Here is a 16,682-nt window from a genome sequence, read left to right as displayed (position 1 = left end):
TTAATGGCCTCAGAATTCTAAGCAATGTTTTAGTTTTTAAGAAATGTTAATTAAAATGGTCCCCAGAGCGACTGTGGCAATATATTTAAATATGTACATTTAATTATAGCACACGCGCGCGCGCACACACACACACACACAGAGAGAGAGAGAGAGAGAGAGAGAGAGAGAGAGATGTTGCCTTTTACTCCCCCCCCCCAAGGCATAACATGAGTGCTGCTCTTCAGAGCTCCAGCTGGCCTGGAATAGGACTATTGTAATGTTATTTGAGACTTGCAGGGGACAGTGTCTCCCTCCTCTTTTCCTACCCTTCTGAAACCCTCCCCTCAGGAGCTCAAAAGACCAAGCCCTCCTCTTTCCATTTACCTCTCTGGCTCCGCCCACCCCGGTCACGACTGTCCTCAACAACAGACTTCTACTCACCCTGTCTGCTTCAACAGGGATTGGAAACCTATGGCTCTTCAGATGTTGTTGGTCTTCCAACTTCCACTTGTCCATCCACCATAGTCCATCAGGGGTGATGGGAGTTAAACAATATCTGGATGATTGCGGGTTCCACATTCCTGCTTTAGACCATTTATTTTTCACACCCTGGGTGGATGTCTATCTAAATTCATTCCCATCTGGGTTCAGACCTTGCTTCAGGACTATATCAGCCTTGGTCATCCTGATGGATTACCTTTAACAGCTACTTATTTTCCTATTGTGCATCTATATGTGTCCCTTGCCTCCTCTCCCTCTAGTTTCTGCTCTTGCTTGTCCTTCCTTGCAGCGCTTGCTATTTCTCACCTCTGCATGGGCTTCATTCCAATCTTGTTTCCTGGTTCTCTAGCTTAAATATCTGTCAGCAAAGAAATAATGAAAGTTGACAGCGAAGTGTTATCACTGCGTTTTTAGCTGATACACCAATGACATTGGTAGAGGCAAGGAAAAGGAAACTGTGCAAACTCAGGAAGAGAACAGGCATATTGGCTTCTTCTTCAGTTTCACTTGGAAGGTTATCACCCAAACCTGAGAAAACTAAACATCTGATGTAAGAAAAAAGATGAGTTTAGTTTCTGAACAACCTAGTGAAAGTTTTTGGGTTGTACAAACACGCCTCCTGACCTGTATCCAAACCCAGTCAATATGCCAGACACTGCTAGATTAAAAACAGGCTGTAAAATAGACAATGTCAATAGCAGATGAGTAGAAGTTCCACAATCCGGGTTGGTTGTCCAAATGTCCAAATGTTTGGAAGATGTTTGATATGTCCTTGAGACATCTGATTTGGCCACAGTGACTCATGACTTACTTACATCCCATTTGGATTAATAATAATAATAATAATAATTTTTTTTATTTATATCCCGCCCTCCCCAGCCGAAGCCGGGCTCAGGGCGGCTAACAACACTAAAACTGCAATGAGCTGCCTTTGAAAAGTACTCAGAAACTTCAACTGGCCCAAAGAGCTGAAACCACATTGTTAACCGGGTCTGGTTGTAGGAAGCACACAGCTCACTCCTTAGAACTGCTCCACTGACTACCAGTCTGTTTCTGGATGCAATTCAAAGTTATAAACCCCTACACAGCTTAGGTTCAAGCTTTCTGAAAGACTGTGTTTCTTCATATGAACCTGCCAGGAAAGAAGGCAGCATATAAATATATGTTGTTGAGGATGATAATAATGATAAAAAGTAGGCAATTCCTTTATGAAAGCCACAAGCTACATACCCCTTCCCACCTTATCCCCAATTCTAGCCAAATAATGCTCCCAAGCTTTATAAAATAAGTAGTTAAGGGGGATGGCACAAAAGATAAAGAGTGTGGCTCTTCTGTCCCTGCTCCCTGTATTTGAGGAAAGGCTGTCATTCTGTTAGTTTGGGCCCAGATCTCCAACTGGTGAAGGTTACCGGTATATTGAATCCTAAATCTGTATTCTGCAGCATTAGGTGCCTGTCCTAGTTTGTTGTCATCTGCAAATCTGATGAGAATCCCTAAGTTGCTTTTTCCAAATCACTTATAAACACATTGAACAACAACAGGCCCAGGACAGAACCTTGCAGCACCCAACATGCCACCTTTTTCCAGGATGAGGAACCATTAGTGAGCACTCAGACGGTCAATAAGCTACAATTTCACCTAACAGTTATCTTGTCCAGCCCACATTTTATCAGCGTCACCACAAAAATATACTGAAATCAAGATATATTACATCCATAGCATTATCCTGATCCAACAAGGTTGTAACTGTGTGTGTGTGTGTGTGTGTGTGTGTGTGTGTGTGTAGAGAGAGAGAGGGAGAGAGAGAGAGAGAGATAGAAAGAAAAAGGAAATGAGGTTCATCTGGTATGACTTATTTTGAGAAACCTATGCTGGGTCTTAGTAATCACAGCATCCTTTTTGAAGTGTCCACAGACTGACCGTTTCACTATCTATTCTAGGACCTTTCCTGGTATTGATATCAAGCTGACCTGTTGGTAGTTACATGGGTTTTCTTTTTGAAGATGAGGACATTTGTCTGCCTCCAGGCTGCAGGGACCTCACCTGTTCTCCAGAAATTCTCAAAGGTTATGGACAGAGGCTCCAGTATTATATCCGCAAGCTCCTTTTGTACCCGTGGGTGTAGCTCATCAGGCCCTGGAGATTTGAATCCATTTAATGTAGCTAGAGGGACGCAGGTGGCGCTGTAGGTTAAAGCCTCAGCGCCTAGGACTTGCCGATCGAAAGGTCGGCGGTTCAAATCCCCGCGGCGGGGTGCGCTCCCGTCGTTCGGTCCCAGCGCCTGCCAACCTAGCAGTTCAAAAGCACCTTCGGGTGCAAGTAGATAAATAGGGACCGCTTACCAGCAGGAAGGTAAACGGCGTTCCGTGTGCTGCGCTGGCTCGCCAGATGCAGCTTGTCACGCTGGCCACGTGACCCGGAAGTGTCTGTGGACAGCGCTGGCTCCCGGCCTATAGAGTGAGATGAGCGCACAACCCTAGAGTCTGTCAAGACTGGCCCGTACGGGCAGGGGTACCTTTACCTTTAATGTAGCTAGGTGTCCCTTATCACCTATTTTACTCAGAATTAAGATTGAATCCCTATTCAGTCAAGGATTTGCTCCCATGTAAAATGTGTGTATGATTGCAGCCTAGTTAATATAGCCCTTGTATGCTGGTGATTAGCTTACTAGGACCTTTGTGTTCAGAGGGAATGCCTCTCTGAATACAAGAAAACCAGCAAAGGGCTATTTACTTCTTGTCCTGCTTTGTGGTATCTTCTTGGTTGCTGTGGTTCTGGACTCAATGGACCTTTGGTTTAGTCCAGCCAAGCTCTTTCTTATGTTTTTAACACATGCATGTTTTATTTTTCTGTAGGAGCAATTTAATTTAGTAGTAAAACATTAAGGATTGCATCCAACTAAGTTCTATTCTGAGAAAACCCATTGGAATTAATTAACTTAAATGAGTTGTGTCCATTAATTTCAGATGGTCTACTATGAGTATGGCTAAGGTTGGATATAACCTTAATATTGTTTCAGAGGAATTTTCATACATGACCTTGGCGACTGTGATTACTGTGGTTCAGCTTGTTCATCTGAAAGTTTGGATGCATTTGAATAATTTATTAAAGTCTATGGTACTTATCCCATTGATTGAATTGTAGCTGCACTTTCCTTTCTTTTGTTGGTGTAAGTGAAAATGTATTTTTCTGTCCTTGTGTTTACCTTACAAACTGTTTTTCTTAGGCTTCAGTAACAATTATCAAATTGCAGCTCCTATTGGTTCTCATTTTCAGTGTAGGTTCTTAAAACCCATGAGGGTTGTATATGTCTCAACTTAAGAACACCTCCAAATCTCTCTTCTGAGGCAGCAGTTTTTATTTTATTTTAGGCCTTCAGGGTCAAGTGTAAGGACAGTTGTATGGGTGCAATGACACAGCATAACACGGTGCCAGCATGAACCATGAACCAGCCTAGGGTTGTTTTCTCATTTTGATACATTAAGCTTGGTCATCCTATTGTACAGCTCAGGTGGTGAGTAAACCCATTAGGTGACATAGAAATGGATGGAGAGTGTGGCTTGAGAGTGTACTATTAGGGTGGTGGTAGGATTGCCGGGTTTCAGCATTTGACATAAAGCTTTAGGGGCTTTTTTTCAGGAGAAGGACTAATATTTCAAGGGCAGAACCATGGAAACAGGCTATTTTCTGATCTGAACTTTTGCTGTTCACTGCCTCGTCCCATGCTCATCAGGCTCATTAAAATAAAAATGCAACACAAACCCAGTAAAACAATAGTATAAAGGCATATGAAAACAAGAGCTGGGGGAATTCAAATGAACAAAAAAATAGCTTTTAAAGGCCTAGGCAAAATAGGACTTATTCTGAGATAAGTTAAAGTTTCTATCTGTAATAGTTGACCATCTTTTACATGGTTTCAAATGTTTTTATGTGAGCTTGTTGTAAGCTGCTTTGATATTTTTTCATGAAGAGAGGTATACAAATATTATTTTATAAATAATAAAAATAATATAATCTTATAATACAATCCTATTGAGAATTAAAAGGTAAAGGTAAAGGTACCCCTGCCCGTACGGGTCAGTCTTGACAGACTCTGGGGTTGTGTGCCCATCTCACTCAAGAGGCCGGGGGCCAGCGCTGTCCGGAGACACTTCCGGGTCACGTGGGCAGCGTGACAAAGCTGCATCTGGCGAGCCAGCGCAGCACACGGAACGCCGTTTACCTTCCCGCTGGTAAGCGGTCCCTATTTATCTACTTGCACCCGGGGGTGCTTTCGAACTGCTAGGTTGGCAGGCGCTGGGACCGAGCAGCGGGAGCGCACCCCGCCGCGGGGATTCGAACCACCGACCTTTCGATCGGCAAGCCCTAGGAGCTGAGGCTTTTACCCACAGCGCCACCCGCGTCCCCTATTGAGAATTACGTCTCACTAAATTCAGTTATTCTCTGTTGAAGGCCAGACCAAACAATGGCACCATTAATTCAGCTGCCAGTTGCAAGCATGGTTTTGTTTTTCTAGATTTAGAGGCACAGGGGGGACCAATAATGGGAGATGGTAGGAGCATGCACTAGATCCAGACTGGGATCCAACCAATGGCAAAGTCTTCCCTGCTGATCCCTGACCTAGACCACCTTCCCTCCCATGCCTGCTATTTACTTCAAAAAAAGAGACATTAACACAATTGCTAATTTCATAGTGTTGTGTGGCATGTCTAGTTTGATGGCCTTAGTCTTGAAGTGGCTGATACAAATTGGTAAACAATACTAGATTGCACTTGTCACTCTCATAGTCTTCCTAGTGCAGCCAGATGTTTGACAGAAAATGGCAAGACAGCAGTTTCAACAGGAGGAGGCTCACAACAATTCCCCCAGGATTGCTCTGTACTTTTATGATGCCTGCATTCTAATCCACACCAGCTTCTCCTATAGCTCTCTTTTCACTTACAGAGATTTCGTTTTCTGTCCATGCTTTCTGAGACTGTGACAGTAGTCCAAGGTTTGAATTTCTGAGCAAGTAATGTCCCATCACAAAATAATATTCATTGAAGTCAAGTTGAAATAGCTTTGGAAGATTCCCTCAAGGAAAGATCTTAAATTTGACGGCTGGAAAAATGAAATTTGCTTTTGTATGGAAACAGCTGGAATAGCTTAGTTCTGTTTTGGCAGAAGGAAGGATGATTGGCATGTGGGCTCAAAACCTATATATGCTTGGCAGTGCTCTTTTGGCAGTGGAAAACCAGGTTAAAAAATATCTGTCACTAAATGAGGAAGCAAAAAATCGATTGATGGTACAATTAAGCACTTAATGGTGATGCCTTCGAGTAGAATTTCTAATAGCCAGTAACACACACAGCCAAAGGCTATTTACTGTCCAGCATCAATTCCAGCAACAGTCATATCTTAAACCTGATTCACATGAACCAGTAGAAGCAGGGTTGCTGCCCAAACCGTTGTGTCATAGCTGCATTGTCCATGTTGCTGCTGCAACTGTATAAATTGCTTTATATCTAACATTTTCATGCCAGAGTTCTCTGGGGCCCACAGATGCTGGCATGAAAAATGTTCTAAATGATAGGGGGAGGGGAAGCAAAAATGGGATCGTTCCCATTATTGATAAACATCCTTCACCATGATAATATAACTACAGTATTGGTGGATGCAACCTTGCTATTGGTACTTATGAATCAGGCCTAAGTCTCTCTCTTACACACACACACACACACACACACACACACACACACACACACTGCCAATCCCTTATTTATGCAGGTAACTCAAATGTGAACATTGTATATGCATCTACTACCCTCAAAACTGTGCTAAATTCTGAAGGAGTCAGCCTGTTTATTGCCATCCCCAATACCTGTGTGAGTTTCTATAACTGCATACATTTCTGCATTTCCTTGGCGCCATCATTCTCTGCCTGAATAATGCTTCTGTTGGATGGCAAAAGCTGAAGGTCACCTAAACAGTGAGAATTGCTAGAAGATGAACAAATTCATTATCTGAATCCACATCTGTCTGCATTATTTATTCTTGCCCAACTAGAAATTGGGTGCTACATGGGCCTCATGATAGCAGTCGATGTTGTAGAGATTTTAAAAGCAAATAAGAAGAGCCACCACCACCAGTTAGCATTTATATGGTCTCATCGGTATCCAACAATGCAACAACAACAAAAACACCTTTCTTTGGTAATTCTACAACAACCCTATAAGGTTGCTAAGTTGGAGATAGGTGGCCTGCCTATAGCCACCTAGTAAGTTCATGACATCTAACATATATCCTTGTTGAAAGCAGAATAAAAGGATAAAATCAGTCATGAAATAGAGGGGGAACAGCTACAAAGTGACTGGTTATTATTATTCTTTGCTTGTCAGGAAGGAGTCTTGTACTTTTTGTAAGCTGAAAGGTGTTTTAAGGAATTATTAAATTCTACTAGATAGCAAGAACCATGGATGATACGGAAATTATATTAGCATTGTAACCATAAGGAGTGAAAAGGGAGGGGAATTGCTATGGGAAAAATACTGTATTCGTTTTAAAGAAATTAATACAGAACATTTCTCACCCTGTTGAAAGGACCAATATTTTATTTACAGAGGCAAATGCAAAATAAATCAACAAACAAATTGGTAAAGAATAAATGGCGTTGGCAGCACACTGCCCAGCTACAGGGCTGTCCAAAAGCACAACATGACCTCCAGCAGTGGAAATAAGTAATTTGGGCTTTAACAATCCATCAAAACACAATGCACAAGAACCAGCTCATAATTTCAGCTTCCCAAGTACTTAATAGGAGCCACTGTTTTAACCAGAACTGGCATCTTCTGATTACAGAGGTGGAATATTAGTATTACTGAAGTCAGTAACAAAACTCCCATGGTTTTAGTGGGAAAGGATTGCAGCTTGCAGGCCTCTTGTGAGCCCATAGTCTGAAGCTGGTGTAGCTCAGACACAGGCTCACCACCGCACTGAGAACCATATTTACAAAGATATATGCACAATTTAGGGGGTCAAATGCTTTTAAGTAGCACAGGGGAATACTGACTGCAAGCCAGTTCATATAAGCAGGACTATAACTATAAGCACTTCATAACCAGGTTTCAATCTACATGGGAATATTCTCCTGGGATAGAATTAGAACATCAGCAAAAATCAGAGATAATTCTCAGGTTATGGAACTCCACACCTTAGAACAGTCTTTCTCAACCTGTGGGTCCCCAGATGTTGTTGAACTACAACTCCCAGCAACTCCCCCCTAGCTAGCAAGGCCAGAGCTCAGGGATGATGGGAGTTGTAGTCCAACAACATCTGGGGACCTACAGGTTGAGAACCGCTGCCTTAGAAGATCACTTGATCTTAGGAATATTTATTTTTGTAATACTTTTTTTATTACTATTACTATTATTACCAGTGTTATTTTTCTCAAAAAAAGAAAAAAAGAGGTGGTGGAGCTCACCATGAATGTCTCCCTTGTTCTCTTATAATGGCAATGGCGCCCACCTGAGAGGTGCCAGAACTGAGTTCCGGTGAGTTCTGACTGGGGAAAAAGCCATTATTCTTCAAATTCTGAACTGTCTAGGGTACACAACCCTTTCCAAAAGCATTCCTACAATATGAACGTTCAGGTGCAATGGCAACCCCTAGAGCGCTCTATAGCTATGAACCTGTGTGACCTGGGGAGGCTGAACATCCTCTCTAATGAGTGTCCTTATCCCCTCTGCCAACCATCATTACCTCTGTCTTGTCTGCATTCAGCTTCAATTAATTTGTCTACATTTAGTCCTCAGAATAGCCAGAGAATAAGTAAGGGGAGGGGGGAAGGGGGGAAGACCTGTGTTGGCCAAGCTTTGTCTGGGCTGTACTACTGCAGAGAGCTAGCTTGGGGCTCATTTGAAGGAATGCTCCTCCATATAAAACAAAATCCACCCTCACACAAAATTAAATATTAGGGATAAGGATTCTAGTCTAACTTTCCACTTGGCATGCTTGCTTTACATTTGCAGGGATTTCTTGTTGCTGCTGTATGGAGGAAGGTTTAGTCAAGTGAGTCTCAAATTTAAAAACAGAACGACACACCCAAAGGAGTACAGCCTAGTCACAGCTTTGCTACCTCAGTGACAACAAGGTTTAGATGTTAACTGCATAAGGGCGTGGTCTAGATAGCTGTGTGATCTTTTTTAAGCTACTGGTGATGCTTACAGTTGGGCAGCTGAAATTCCATCAATCTCTCATTGTGACCTTACTCTTCAGTTAAATCCACCTAAATCCAAATCTTATCCAGTAGCTTCACAGACATGTTGAACAGAAAGAGAGATGTAAGATGAGGACTATTATATTTTATATACTAGTTTCTGAAACAATGGCAAAGTCAGCAATATCCGAAAATCAAAGAATATACAATCTAAATGTAGTCAGGGTTTTTTCAATGATTGGTTGACAAGTTTTATTGCAAAACAGCTGTATTACACACACATGGCCACCACCTCCACACACCTAAGCGACTTCAATTTACATCAAAGATGAGATTAGTTTTGCACTGAACTGAGGCATGGCATGAGGGGGAGAGTACATATTAGTACCAATGATCAATTTAATAAAGATGCCCAACATGACAAACTGAGGCCAATAGCTTCAAATGAGGAAGAAATATGTAAACAAGCAAGTCAGGCATAAAAGAGGATTGAAGCATGAAACAAAATGTCTGATGCAGAACTGGAACAAGAAATATATGCAGGCTCAGGAGAGGCTTAGAAATATATTTAGAAAGAGGGAGAAACAGAAGCTTTATGAGGAGATTATCAGCAGTGCAATTCCATACAGTGTAAGGAGAGTCCACAATGCCTCTGTTAAGACATCTGTATTCCAACCCACAAGTTTGTATAATATAGTTATACTCTACCTTTAAGGATGACTCATTCCAAGACATCTTACAACATTGTAACAACAACAAAACATCCAAAATGAAATAAAAGCAATAAATGCTATGATTATACAGATTCTGCTTAAAGTATTTGGAACCTTTTGAATTCAACAGTATGGGGAAAACGTAGGTCTACTCCCAGCATTATTATTTATAGATAGATAGATAGATAGATAGATAGATAGATAGATTGAATTTATATCCCACCCTTCTTTCTGACGGATTCCAGATGGTAAACCTCTCTCTAAGGTGTATCAGTTCATTTTACAAGTGGGGCTGACATTACAAAATGCTCCTCAGTTTTTTAAAAAAATGTAATGCTTACACACAGAAAAAAGTAGATGTCAGAAAAAAGCCAGGCTAGAATAGTACATGCTAGTTTTCTGCGTGTGATGGTTTTGAAAATTGGAGAGCGTTTAATCATGTGAGCCCCCAAATACTGTCCAAAGTAGTGCAGCCTAGACATTAGTTTACAACACTAGTAATAACTAAGCCATACAGATAGTCTCTGTTGACACAAGAAATGCATGCAACGATTCCTTGCATAGGATAGACATTGGAAAACTATGTGCCTTGAAGGGTTAGCTCTTCATACTGCTTCTTCTCACTTATCCCACAAAATAGAAATGGGGAGGAGGAGAAGAAAACAGCAGGAAATTACTGGTACTCAAAACATGTATGAACTATGGCATAAGATACGAGGATTTGGAGGGGGGAGTAATTATCTTTTTGTAATTGTTCTTGGAATTATGTGATTTTTCAAATGGATCTCAAAACCAATACTATTAACTACCAATGCTATTATTATAGAAACTGTATTTTTTGTAATAAGATTTTCTGCATAGGGTGATTCTGCATGCACACATGCATAGGGCAATAGTTCTGATACGAATAAAGAAAGCAGGATGGTTAATTTTATTTTGAAGTCCAGAGTTTGTGTTGCACACAATGAATCCAAATTTAATAAGAGACAATCATTGGCATATACAGAGAAATACTGTTACTTCCCAGACTCCTCATTTTCATTATTATTCCTGAAAGACTATCATTCATTTGCAGTTTTATAATGAATGCTGTCTTAAAAGCTTGTGATTTAATTTAAGGAAAAGCAGAGTCTGGATCTGCCCAACTTGTGGCTCACCACGCCAAACATAGTCTGCCAACCTGTGGGCTGCCAGATATTAGACGCACTTTCTCCTTCCTCCAGCCCTAGGCAAGTAGCAAAAACAGGAGGTTTGTCAAAGAAATATAGCTAGTAACCTGGGTTTGGCTTGGCGAGTCACAAGTTGTGTGGTGAGATTCCAGAAGGTGGATTGCACATACCAGTTTTGGTATATGAAGGAACTCAGGAAGGAAAAGCAATGTGAAGGGGGAGTTTTGGAAAAGCAAGAAAAAGGACCTGCAGGGAAGCCTTTTCTAGACATCTAGATGTCTAAGACTGAAAGCCTCTAGAGGGGCTGTGTCACAACTATGGCACTCCCTTCCCCGGTAAAAGTATAGGTCATCTTTTCATTTGCTAGTAAGCTTGAAATTGGTAAGATTGGAAGTGGTGTGTTAATGTTGTTTATAAATCGAGTATCCCTCTTCCTGCATTTTGATTGCTTATTTTTCTCTTTCATTACTTCCTGGAGCCTTAGGGATCTTGAACCCACCTATATAAATCAACATACTCCTTTCCTAGTTGTTGGTTTTTTTTGGGGGGGGGGGCGGATTTTTCTCCTTGATTTGTTTGCTGCACCAAAGAAGGAACATCTTGGTGTGGCTGCAGCAAACAGGAGTGTGAGCTGGTCGAAGGCCAGTGGGAGGACTCACCTTTTCTTTTCTTGGATTTGACATCGGAATGGGAGGAAGGAGTCTTGCTGGGATGGGAGCGAGGCTTTGAGTTGAGAGAGTTTGAGGGCGGGAAAACTCACCCCCTCTTGCAGAAGAGATCTGTTCCAACCCCTGGCATTTTCGTTGAAAGCCTCCCAGGCAGCCAGGATGGCGAATATCCTGGGTCCGAATCTGCAGTGCCAGGTGGAGAAAGCAGAAGTAGGCTAGAGGGACCCCCGGCTCGACTAGGCATCGAGCAGCCCCCGGTGTTCGGGTGTGTGCATGTGCTGCGTGGCGCCTGCCCCGTGTTTGTTGAGAAGCGGGGTGAGTGAGTGAGTGGGGCAGCCGGCCTGCATAGCTGCGCCCCTGTTTCCCGCCCCCCAGCACCCCCCCTCGACTGCCCCGCCGACGCCTCCTTGGCCCTACCCTTGCCTCTTCCTCACCGCGTCGCTCCTGGCTGGCCGCCCGCCCGCCTCCAGGTCGCTGTTCCTCGCCCAGGTGCTGAAACGGAGCCAGCCGAGCGCCGAACCCGCCCCTCCCCGGAGCGCGGAGGAGCAGCCGCGTCAGCCGGCGGGGGAGGAAGAGGAAGAGCAAGAGGAGGAGGAGGAGGAGGAGTGGAGCAGCCTGTCTGTCGTCGGAGGATACGGGGCCATCGCAGAGCGGGCCAGAGCTGGCGACTGGGCGACATGAGGGGCTGGGCGGCCCCGGAGCGGAGGAGGGGCGCAGTGGCCGCGCCGGGGGCTCCTGGCGGCGCCTGCTAGCCGCCTGCATGACCCTCCTGCCGCTGCCGCTGCTGCCGGGAGGGTGAGCGTGCGCCTGCCCGGGGCCTCCCTTCCCGGACCTGCCATGACACCGCCGGGTCCCCGGCGCGGCCGCGAGGCGGAGGCCCTGGGCTGCTGGCTGCTGCTGCTGCTGTGCCTGGCTCCCGCCGTCGGGCAGCTCCGCTACGCAGTGCAGGAGGAGGTGCCGCGGGGCGCCGTGGTGGGCAGCGTGGCGGACGACCTGGCGCTGGAGCCCCGGCAGCTGGCGTCGAGGGGCGCCCGGCTGACGTCGGGCAGCGGTCGGCAGTACTTGGCGCTGGACGTGGGCCGCGGGCTGCTGGTGGTGAAGGAGCGCGTGGACCGGGAGGCGCTGTGCGAGCTCAGCCCGTCGTGCTTCCTCAGCCTGGAGCTGGTGATCGAGCAGCCCGTCGAGGTGCACGGCGTGGAGGTGGAGGTGCTGGACATCAACGACCATGCGCCCCGTTTCCCCCGCCCGGAGTACCGGCTGGACGTCAGCGAGTCCGCGCTGCCGGGCGCCCGCTTCCCCATCGAGGGCGCCGACGACCCCGACGTGGGCTCCAACTCGGTGCAGAGCTACCGCCTCAGCCCCAGCGAGCACTTCGGGCTGGGCCTGGGGGACTTCGAGCGCGGCAGCAAACTCCTGGAGCTGGTGCTGCTGCAGCCCCTCGACCGCGAGCAGAGCGCCCGCCAGCAGCTGGTGCTGACCGCCGTCGACGGAGGCGACCCGGCCAAGTCCGCCACGGCCCAGATCTCCGTGCGGGTCTTGGACACCAACGACAACTCGCCGGAGTTCGACCGCAGCACCTACACGGCGACGTTAATGGAGAATGTGGCGCCAGGCACGCTGGTGGCAAGGCTGAACGCCTCCGACCCGGACGAGGGCTCCAACGGCGACGTGCGCTATTCCTTCAGCAGCTACACCCCGGAGAAAGTGCGCCAGCTCTTCAGCGTGGACCCAGTGTCGGGAGAGGTGAGGGTTAACGGGACGCTGGACTACGAGGAGGCCTCCTCCTATGAGATCTATGTACAAGCCACCGATAGGGGCCCCGTCCCCATGGCTGGGCACTGCAAGGTGCTAGTCCACATTGTGGATGCCAATGATAATGCCCCTGAGGTTGTGCTGACTTCCTTGTACAGCCCCGTCTCTGAGGATGCCCCCCCTGACACCGTGGTGGCCTTAATGAGCGTCACTGACCAGGACTCTGGCCAGAACAGGCAAGTCAGCTTGAGCATTCCTGCCAACCTCCCTTTCAAACTTAATTCCTTCAAAAACTCTTACACCCTGGTGACTCAGGGGGTTCTCGACCGCGAAAGGGCTGCTGCCTACAATGTTACCATCACTGCTGCAGACGCAGGGATCCCTCCCTTAACTTCTCACAAAGTCATCCAGGTGGACATCTCTGATATCAATGACAACCCACCACGGTTTGAAGAACCCACTTACTCTGTTTACATCCCTGAAAACAATGCTCCAGGGGTTTCCCTCTGCACTGCCAAGGCTGTTGACCTTGATGCCAATGAAAATGCCCAAATTTCCTACTCTCTGCTGAACAGAGAGATTCAAGGGCTCCCTGTGGCCTCCTATGTCTCCATTAAACCTGACACTGGTGACATTTATGCTGTTACTTCCTTTGACTATGAACAGCTGAGGGAGTTCCAGGTTGTTGTGCAGGCCCAAGACTCAGGGGTGCCACCACTCAGTAGCACAGCCACAGTGAACATCTATGTGGTGGATCAGAATGACCATGCACCACAGATTCTGTATCCTGCCCCAGTTAATGCCTCAGCAGCTATGGAGATGATCCCTCGCTCAGCCAGCACTGGATACTTGGTGACCAAAGTCATAGCCATTGATGCAGACTCTGGGCAAAATGCGTGGCTCTTCTTTCACCTGGCCCAGTCTTCAGCTCCAGACTTCTTCAGAGTGGCACTTCACAGTGGAGAAGTTAGGACTACTCGAAAACTGCCGGAGGACACTGTGACCACCTTCAACCTTACTGTTGTTGTGAGAGACAATGGAAAGCCACCCTTGTCTTCCTCCGTGTCAATCATAGTTGCCGTCGTGGACAGGATTTCCAAAATCATTCCTGACACCAGGAGGCACGTAAAAAGCTCTAGAAGTTACTCTGAGATCACCCTTTATCTCATTGTTGCTCTGAGCTCTGTCTCATTTATATTTCTCTTGACAATCGTTGTCCTCGCTGTAATCAAGTGCCAGAAACACAGTGTGCACATGAGCTCCTGTTGTGGGGGGTTCTGTGGGACGCCCAGAGAAAGGTGCCCGGTCGAAATGTACAAGCAGGCAAATAACAACCTTGACACCAGAACGTCAAATGGTTTAAAAGTCCAGCCCCATTTTGTTGAAGTGCGGGGCAATGGCTCTCTTTCCAAGACCTACTGCTATAAAGCTTGTCTGACTGCAGGCTCAGGAAGTGATACTTTCATGTTTTACAACACCGGGGTCCCAGCAGGAATCCACTCCCAGGCTGGGATGACTGAGAGACATCTGACTGGGCAGAGCGGGCAGAGCGCACAGAACCTGATCATACTTAAAAGTGAGCCCATCGCTCCAAATGAGGTGAGGACTGAATGGATAAAATGACCTGAACAGGCTTTGAATGTAACCAGTGGTCTTTTACATGCTTAATGCTCAGGATATTGATAGGAAACAAGAGTGGGTTAAAGGAATGGCGAGGTATGGCATTCATTCCCCCCCCAAACAAAATTGGAGGCTTTTGATTCCTTCTGCTCTGCTAGCTCAGGTGTATTATATCTGTGTAGCACTTTGTTTTAAAGGGGTTTTTATCTTCCTGATCAAAGTATCAGGGTGTTCTATCACCTTTCTACATGTGGGAGAAAGTTCACTCTAGCAGATTGTATGATAGCACAAAATACGCATAAAAGAAGCATAAGAAGGCTCAGTCTGAGAATCAATATGCTTCAAATGATGTTCAGGTGATGCGCGTTTCCTTCGAAGCACTGTGTCCAGTGGGGCTTACTCCCAGGGTATTGGTTTGCAGCCTACAAGACTTTGTAATTATGTTCCATCTTCTGGATCGCCATATTAAGATACACTTGGCTGTATGTTTTCCAGGCGGCCGAGAACATATAAAATATTCTTAGGCTACAATCCCACCATCGATCTCAGTGGGACTTATTTCTGAGCAGATATGAATAGATATCTGGTAACACAGTGTTTTACTTCTCACTTCTTCTTCCTGTCCTCCTGTCCTACCTCCCCATTTCTCTGAAAGTCTAGTGACATAATTCAGTATGTTGACCCAGTTTTTGCTGTGCTGTTGCAGTACATTAGTCTGTAACCCCCAATGTACTTGTTTAGTACCTATGGCCTCTTTATTACCCGATCATGCTCTCTTGTAGTGATACACTTTATTTTATTTATTTATTTATTAGTAAACAATACTAACACTTAGTAGGTTGTAAAGGATCCTATATATCATTTCAGCTTTATGGCATCTGCAGCACAGTAGTACAATACTGGGTCTTTTTTCCAGGTACCATTCAAAGCTGTATTGTGAAAGCAGTCACACTGTCTCCAAATGGACTTCAGAAGTAGAAAACCAAACGTACTCAGTTTCAATATTTTGGTAAAATTATGCAGATATGCTTTGCTGAAAATAAGAGTAGTACAGTAAAAACAAAGTTGGACAGCCAGTTTTTTCAGTATTCAGAAAACAAGTTAAATAAGTTAAGTAGTAAAAAAAAATAATACTTCATATTGAAAGCCCCAAGGTGAAATTGTTTCAATGTAATTTTTCTCCAACAATCACTTGCTCACTTGAAAAAGGTTATGTTACTTAAAAGTAAAAAACAACAACAACCTTAAATAGAAAATTAGCATAATCTGCGCTGAGAAAATAGTCTGGATTATGCCATGGACAGCTTTTAATGGGCTTGGTTTGATGGACAACCTATTGAGGCTACTACGTCAGCTTGATAATTTCTGCATTTCTGAAATGAATCAATAGGTATAATTTATTTGTTTGACCTCAGTCCAGATAAAATACTTGCTGCACAGCAGTATGGATTTTTGGTGCCACAAACCTAAACAAGTTTACTGAAAGTAAAGATCTGGCTAAACGAGGCAGTGAAGATGCAAGATTGGAACTCCTATTGCTTAAAATTCTGGCAAAGAGCATGTGTATTGGGACCATGGGAAGAGCGGTTAATCCTTTCTCTCCGCATCAGTTTCCTGATGGAAATCCCCCCCCCCATCTGCTCTTCACTGCATTAATAAAAATGTAAATGTACAGGCAGTGTGCTCATGTGAAGCCTCCAGTATATATACGGAGCTCCCACAAGGGCAAGAATTTCCCCAAGTCACTTGAAGGGTGGGTGCTATTCCTGCAATGTATTTTTCTGTGTTTGATTACCTATCCTGGTCACTGAAGTGAATTCTTCCTGCATATCAGACTGCATATAAAAAGTTGGATTTAAGTCATAATGTCAAAGTTTGAAAGTTTCATTGAAAACAGTGTGATGTCCTTGGCATTTTCCATCTTCAGGGCAAATAGCAGTGGTGGGTGTGAGAGAGAGAGACAGAGAGGGATACAGAGATGGAGAGAATAAAAAGGATAATTCCCCGCCCCCTTCCTAGTTCCAGGCCCAGTCTGATCACCCTCTATATATTGCTGTTTTTAACTTTAACCTACCACTACCAA

The 16,682-nt window shown here is 45.0% G+C and overlaps 1 protein-coding gene across 11 annotated transcripts in view; it reads left to right on the top strand.

The window, feature by feature from the left end:
* LOC114601139 (protocadherin alpha-C2-like) overlaps positions 1-16,682 on the top strand; it is a 188,717-nt gene that overhangs the window by 119,433 nt on the left and 52,602 nt on the right. The window contains exon 1 of one of the 11 annotated variants that reach the window (XM_077933513.1): positions 11,815-14,578. The exons of 9 other annotated variants lie outside the window; for them this stretch is intronic. In XM_077933513.1, coding sequence (XP_077789639.1) covers positions 12,065-14,578 — 2,514 coding nt within the window. In that variant the 5' untranslated portion in view covers positions 11,815-12,064. Of the gene's footprint in view, positions 1-11,814; positions 14,579-16,682 lie in introns of those variants that run through there. One more of the 11 variants, XM_028738209.2, reaches the window with a different exon arrangement.

Source organism: Podarcis muralis, chromosome 8 (genome assembly GCF_964188315.1).
Source record: "Podarcis muralis chromosome 8, rPodMur119.hap1.1, whole genome shotgun sequence".
NCBI classification, from domain to species: domain Eukaryota; kingdom Metazoa; phylum Chordata; class Lepidosauria; order Squamata; family Lacertidae; genus Podarcis; species Podarcis muralis.
This window is presented reverse-complemented; position numbering and strand designations above follow the sequence as displayed.